This window comes from Phaethon lepturus, unplaced genomic scaffold (assembly GCF_000687285.1).
Source record: "Phaethon lepturus isolate BGI_N335 unplaced genomic scaffold, ASM68728v1 scaffold18630, whole genome shotgun sequence".
Classification (NCBI taxonomy): Eukaryota; Metazoa; Chordata; class Aves; order Phaethontiformes; family Phaethontidae; genus Phaethon; species Phaethon lepturus.
Genome location: NW_010509994.1, coordinates 8,020 through 14,960, shown reverse-complemented (window position 1 = coordinate 14,960; position 6,941 = coordinate 8,020). Strand labels below are relative to the sequence as shown.

At 58.0% G+C, this 6,941-nt stretch overlaps 1 protein-coding gene across 1 annotated transcript in view; it reads left to right on the top strand.

Moving 5' to 3' along the window:
* The window catches only part of THOC5 (THO complex 5), a 13,363-nt gene that overhangs the window by 2,910 nt on the left and 3,512 nt on the right, over window positions 1-6,941 (top strand). The window contains exons 5-11 of the mRNA XM_010293798.1: window positions 148-294; window positions 2,746-2,860; window positions 3,342-3,474; window positions 4,354-4,431; window positions 4,811-4,851; window positions 5,678-5,777; window positions 6,272-6,380. Coding sequence (XP_010292100.1) covers window positions 148-294; window positions 2,746-2,860; window positions 3,342-3,474; window positions 4,354-4,431; window positions 4,811-4,851; window positions 5,678-5,777; window positions 6,272-6,380 — 723 coding nt within the window. The remainder of the gene's footprint in view (window positions 1-147; window positions 295-2,745; window positions 2,861-3,341; window positions 3,475-4,353; window positions 4,432-4,810; window positions 4,852-5,677; window positions 5,778-6,271; window positions 6,381-6,941) is intronic.

Sequence of the window (6,941 nt, the reverse complement as noted above, 5' to 3'; positions counted from 1 at the left end):
GGTTCAGCTTACTGATGCTGCAGTGGTTCATGTAGCAGAGTGAAGCCGAGGTGTTGGCATTGAGCACTCTTCTGTGAGACATGGTTGAGTTTGGCCGTGCTGCAGCATTTCCCAACCCTCCCTGGTCTGATCCATTTGTCTTTGCAGGTCAAAACATGAGGAGATCGAACTGGTGAGCCTGGAGGAGTTTTACAAAGAGGCTCCCCCCGAAATCAGCCGGCCTGCCATCACCCTGGCTGAGCCCCACCAGCAGACCCTGGCCCGCCTGGACTGGGAGCTGGAGCAGCGCAAGAGGTGGGTCGTCGGTGTCAGTCTGCTGCAGGGCAGGGCTCGTGGCAGACCCCCGGAGCGAGCGGCACAGCTGCTGGCTGAAGCAAATGTGGGTGATAAAAGTATTAACACCCTCTTGAAATAGTGTAGAGCAAGTGACAGATTTATTGTGTAACTGAGCCCTTGGCGCGGAGATTCACTCTTCATGTGGAGCTGGGCTTGGTGGGATCCTTGTTTTGTAGATCAGGGAGTTTTTTCATGTCCTTGGTGAAAGAGAGCCCGGGGGATCCTGAGGAGCAAAGTAACCTCCAAACCAGTGTGAAGAGAAGCCCTGAGCCAGCCACAGCCGCTGTGCAAGAGGGGCTGCCCAGCTGGGACCCCGCCCTGTGCTCTGGGTGATGACAGCAAAGGCATCTGGGCTCTCCTGATCGATCCATGCGTTCTCTCACCGAGACAGTGAGCATCAGCACTGGCTCTTGAGTATGAAGGGAAGAAAATTAATTTTGTAGCTTGATGTTTCTCCAGCGTCTGCTTGGAGGCTCTCGCAGCAGGGGTCGGGGACACCGCCCGCCGTAGGGGTGATATCGAAGGATGGGTGATTATGGGCTTCCATCCAGAACCTGGTTCTGCGAGATGTGTGGCGCAGGGTGAAGCGATCCCCGTTTTGTCTGCTGTGCTGTGGTGCAAGGCGCAAAATTAAGCTAGCCTGGCTTGGTGGCATGGCCCGGCGCTGCTGCCTTTCCTGCCTCTCTGTGCTCCTAACGCTTGCCACGGTGGGGAGCTGCCTGCGCAGCGCTGATCTCCGGCTGAGCTGCAACTGTCGTGCTGGCGGCCGCCTCCTCAATGCAGGCTCTAACCCCCGAGGTCCCCCAGCTGGTGCAGGTGGGCTGCGTGGCTCAGCTGCTTCCTCAATTCTTGCCCCATGTGAAAAGCAAATGTGACACAGCATTCCTGTGTGTTGCTGACAGCCAGCGGCTTTTCCAGACAGGCAGCAGCTGAGACCAGCCTTCCGGAAAGATCTATCTGAACCTGCCGGTAGGTGCTGCACAAGCCAGGCAGCTCAGAGCAGACTAGCAAGAGGTGCTGTGGGAGGGTGCTGTGTGGCTCTGAGGCCTTGTGCTTTGTCTCTCCCAAACCCTTCACATCAAACCTGGCTGCTTTTGCCTGGTGGAAGGCACCCATTCCATGATCCTCTGGATGGCTCTGCCTGCGGCACACAGAGAGGAGCATTCAATGTGGAGATCCCTTGAGGGTTCTCCGTAAAAATGATTGCTCGTTGTAAACTGTGTAGGGGGTGAAGCCGAGCTGAACTGAGCCTGTCCCGCAGTTGCACGTTGAATTGCTGAGAAGCCTTGCAATTCCCAGTCCTCGCCCCCATGGTATCTAGGGAGCACCACCTCTTACCACCGTTGTGGTGGGAAATAGCCTCTTCAGCTGCCCCAAGAGCAGATGACGGCAGTGCTTTGGGCACTTTCTGGTGCTGGTGGGGTTGTTAGCATCTGTCCCGAACTGTCAGGATGTGGAGCACTGGATTTGCCTTGGAGTCTCTTCCGAAAGGTGCCTGTAGAACGGTGTCTTAGAGATCTTTGCTGCTCTTACTAGCTTGGGGAGCTGAGTAAAGGTGTCTGAAAGCTGGACTTAAAACTGCCTCATGTAGGAGCCTGTTGGGGAGTGCTGACCCAACACAAATATAGTTTTCCTTGGGAACAGAAACGTTTCAGTCCTGCAATGTCAGGGCTGTTATTCCCCTTCAGAGGGGGTTCCTCCGCACTGCGGGTGCTCTCATCTGATGGGGAGCAGGGTCCTGAGAGGAGGGTATGTGAGCTCCCCAAACTGCTGCTCCCCCTGCCATGCTGGTGGCTTGTCCTGGGCAGCATATCTTCATAGCCAGCTCTCCCTGCTCCTGCTGGGCAAGAGGTTGCAGTCAACAGCAATAAGGAGGTTTAACGCCTTCTCCCTAAGCACGAGTGTATCCAGGGCTCAGTGGGTCATGGGGAACTTGGCATTTTCCTGGGCTTTCTACCCAGCTACAGAGGAGCACTTGCTAGTGTATTAAACCTCGACTCTCCTGAGTTTAACTAAGGAGTTGACATGACATGGAGTGACTCTGGTGATAGGAAGTGGAAAAGCCTCTTCAGGAGCTTGGTGGGGTCGGCCAGGCGCCATCAGCGTGGCTGCTGGCCACAGAGGCTGGCATGGGAGCGGATCTGTTGAGGGAAGATCCGGTTGCTGTCCCTTTTTGGAGCACAACATGAGGCTGAGCTACCACTTTCCCTGTTTGTTTTCCAGCTCTAATCAGTTCCTTTCTGCCTCCATTTGCCCTTGGTGTTCAGACCTCTTTGTCACAGTGTCTGAGCTCTCCTGGTTCCTGCAGTGGCTTTTGTCAGGTCAGGAGAGCTGGGCCCCGTGACCCAGGTGGACCCCGGCAGGCTTTGTAGCTGTGATGTGTGGCAGTAACCAAATTCCCACCCCTAGGCTGGCAGAGAAGTACAAGGAGTGCCTGACCAGCAAGGAGAAGATCCTGAAGGAGATTGAGGTGAAGAAGGAGTATCTGAGCAGCCTCCAGCCTCGACTCAACAGCATCATGCAGGTACCCAGCTCTGCAGGAAGGGGAGAAGACCTTTGGGGCCGAGCCAAGGTCATGCTCCGAGGCCTGTGTTACAGAGGTGCAACGCCTGGGCTGATTCTGCTTTGGAGATGTTTCGCTCCCAGTCGGGGTGGGTGAGGGGTAGAGACTCCTCTGGAGTCTTCTTGTTTATGCGACAATTCCTGCAGAACTGCGGATGGAGGAGTCATTAAACAGGCCTTTCCCTGGAGGGCGATACGCAGTTCCAGCCCCTTGTGATTGCCTTGGGAGGGAAGAACAGGAGAAGGAACTGGGTTATTTTCAGATCCAAAAGGAGAGCTGCTAGCCCTTCCCTGGGGGCGCGCCATGCCCGTGTTTAACCCTGCACCACACCTGCAGTGCTGGTTTCCAGCCTCCCACTTACCAGCCTGGGGTGAAGGAGGGGGTGAGGAGGATGAAGTGTTCTGTTACCAGGGATGAAGGTGAGCCCTCGTGTTTCCCCCAGGCCTCCCTGCCTGTCCAGGAGTATCTCTTCATGCCTTTCGACCAGGCGCACAAACAGTATGAGACAGCCCGACACCTCCCACCGCCTCTCTATGTTCTCTTCGTTCAAGCCAGTGCCTACGGTCAGGCCTGCGGTGAGCACCGAGTGGGGAGCGCAGTCCACAGCGACGCCGCGAGGGGCCGTCACTGGCCGGGACTGGGGGGCAATGCTCCCCCCAGGGGCCAGATTCCAGCCAAAGTACTGCTTTCGGGACGCTTTGGGAGGTCCTTTTCGTCCCATCTGCTCTCCTGCCAGATTCTGTTGAGCCTGGAGCAGCGGGGTGGCCTTGGGGCCAGCACAGTGAGGCAGCAGCATTTGAAACCTTGTTTGCTCAGCTCCCTCCCTGGAAGAACTGCTTGGGAAGCTGGCTTCCCACTTCTGCCCCGCCTTCTCAAGGTCGGCAGGGATGTCCGTGCAGCCTGCGAGCTGGCTTGGTGCTGACACGGCCTCCCAAGAGCTATTACCCCGTGGGCTGGGTGCTACGTTGTGCCGCCCGTGGGTGATGGTGACTCCAGAGCAGGCAGTACCTCTGCCTGCCCTTGCTGAGGCCGTTCTCCGCAGCTCCCCTTAGGCAGCTTTGCATTTCAGGGGGCTTTCTGAAGCCTCCCTGGGTCAGGAGGGGTTTCCCAGCAGGGCTCAGGACCCCTGGGCTGTCTGCGTCTCCTGTATGGGGAGGGCTGTAACATAGAGCGGGAGCTGCAATCCCACCTGCTCTCAGGCCGCTCTGGGAGTGGACAGTCCCTTAAAACCCAGCATTTTCCCTCCTCTGACCCATCCTGCTCAGGAGATCCAGCCCTGTGGTGGCCCTCTGGATCACTGCCTCTTCCCGCTGACCCTTCACTTCAGCTTTCTGTGCTGCAGGGCTCTGCCTCGAGCGATCTGAAGCAGGAGCTTTCCGGGGCAGGGCTGGTTCTAACTGCCTTTCCCATACAGAAGTGGGGTTTGTGGCTTAGTTTTCATGTCTCCTCTGTAGATAAGAAGCTTGTGGTGGCCATTGAAGGGAGCGTAGAGGAAGCCAAAGCCCTGTACAAGCCGCCTGAGGACTCGCAGGGTGAGTTGGGGTGGTGTTGCCCCAGACAGGCTGCCTGATGCTCTGTGCTGCAGGGAGAGGGTAGAGAATTGGGTGGGTCCTGGGGTGGATGCTGAAATGGCACGGTGTCTGAGCTGCTGGCTGAAGACCCTGGCAGCTGATCCCCTCTGACCCCGAGTCCCCCTTCCGGGGAGATGTTCACAGCCCCTCTTCTATCGGAGTGACCTCTGGTACTGGAGACATGTTTCTGTGTGTCTGCATCCTGCGTCAGCCCTGGTTTTGGGGGGACGGTGATGTCTGGGGGAGCTGTTGTCTAGGAGAAAGGGCTGGTAGTCCTGCTGGTTGTGGGAAAGCTGCTGAGCCCCATGCAGTTCCTGCTTACACCCCTCTCTTTGCGCAGATGACGAGAGCGATTCTGACGCGGAGGAGGAGCAGACCACGGTAAGGGGTAGCACTGTCCCCTTCTGGGTCCTCTCCCAACGTCCTATTGTGGACAAATTGATCTGTGCGTGCTGACAGGGAGGTGCTGGGGGAGCTGGGCCTGAGTGGGGCTGGGAACTGGTCCCTACACACTGTGAGTGTGTGTGGAGGTGCACTGATGTTAAATCCAGCCGTTTCTTGGGAGGAGAGGGAGGTGCCATTTCTACTGCATTTGGGACAGAAATTAGAAGCAGTGTACAAATCCACCACACTCGTGTCCCACCAGGCTCACGTCCCACCCGGCAGCAGTGGCCGCCTCGCAGCTCTCCAGCTGGAGCTGTTCCACTTTGTATAAATAGCCTCGGGGCAGGGAGGCTGGCGACCGGTGGGGAGGGATGTGTGTCCGTCCCCTGCCTTCTGCCAAAAACATTGAGTTGAACTCTGCACCCAGGGTTGCTAAACCCGGGGTGGTGTTTAGGTCCTACAGGCTGTACCTTCTGGATGGCTTGGTGTATCGGGCTGTTGCTATGGGGAAGACCAATGGGAAGGGCCTCAGCTTCTGCCCCTCACAAGGGGAAGCTTTTGGGGCCAGCAGGTCCTTGGCCTCGTCTCACAGGTCTGGGGATTCTCCTGAAGGAACGACTGGAACCAGAGCCACTCTGTCCTTGCCCTGCAGCAGGGCAGGGATTTCCTGCTCCTCTCTCTCCCCAGTGCTGCTCCGGCCGCGCCACTGGGGCATTGGGGAACTAGACTGGAAGGAAGGAGCAGTGGGAGAGTAGGGTGGGGGCCATGGGTTGCCGAGGAGCCGGAGGAGAAGGGTCTGACAGCTCGGTTTCGCCCTCCCCAGAAGCGGCGCAGGCCCACCCTGGGCGTGCAGCTGGACGACAAGCGCAAGGAGATGCTCAAGCGGCACCCCTTGTCTGTCACCGTCGACCTGAAGTGCAAAGGTGAGCGGAGTCTGGTGGAGAGCAGACTCTCTTGGCAGAGAGCACACAAGGGTGTGTGACAGCAGGTCAGGGAGCAATGTGGCAGCAGCTTGGGCTCCTCGGGGAGTGCTCAGGATGTGGAGAAGCTTTCCTGCCCTCAGCCCAGCTGCCCCAGCAGGGATGAGCATCACCTTCCAGGGGAGACTGAAAGACGGTGGTTTATCAGCTCCATCTCCCAGAGCTCCTCTCACCCACACGGGTGGGGTGACCTTGCTGAAGCTTCCTCCATCCAGCTGGGAGCTTTTCTCTCTTGTGGGTGGTCTTGGGCCTGATAGCTACAGCCTGGCGAACGCTGGTGGGGTGGCATCGAAGGTCACAGCACGTTACCAGTTACTCCCCATGCTGCCTCTCTGCTCTGTTTGCTGTTGTCCTAGCAGAGGGGCATGTATGTCCCCCTCTACAGAGTGCTCTGAGCTAGAGCAGACAGCAATGTTGCCCCTTCTCTGTTGGCACAGATGAGAATGTGCTTCACCTGACCTTCTACTACCTGATGAACCTCAACGTCATGACGGTGAAAGCCAAGGTGACCACTGCTGTTGAGATGACCACCGCCATCAGTGCCGGGTAGGGAGAGCCGCGGGGGCGCTGAGCCCGGAGCCACTCGGGCAGCGACCCGTCCACTCGCCGTGAATGCCCTGCCACGCTTTGTTCAGAGCGACCAGTGGCTGAGCGATGTAGTGCCAAGAGCAGCATGCGGTGGCAACATCTCCTGTGCCCAGTGGGCCACGGGCACTGCACGCCCAGTTGCCTGCTCTCAGCCGGTGAGGTTTTAACCTCAGTCCCTCACCATGCTGTACCTGGAGCACCTTCAGGGCCTTTGTGCAGAGCTGCAGTTTCAAAGCGCTGTCTTGGCTTGTCCTTTGATGGGCAAAGGAGTCGCCGTGGAGCACAGCTCCGTGTCTGCCTCTGCGGAGGACTTCCACCCTGTGCATCCTCTGCCCTGCGGTATCCTTCCCCATTGCTCCGGGGCCCTGCCAGGCTGCTGCAGCCCAGTCAGCATCCTCCTCCCCTCTCTCTGTCACCACAAGCCAGGGGCAGGGAGGTTGAGAATCTCTTAGGGGAGCGGTGCCAGACCTGTCAGGAGCTGGGGGAGAACCTCTCCTGCTTGCTGCATTCAGCTGAACC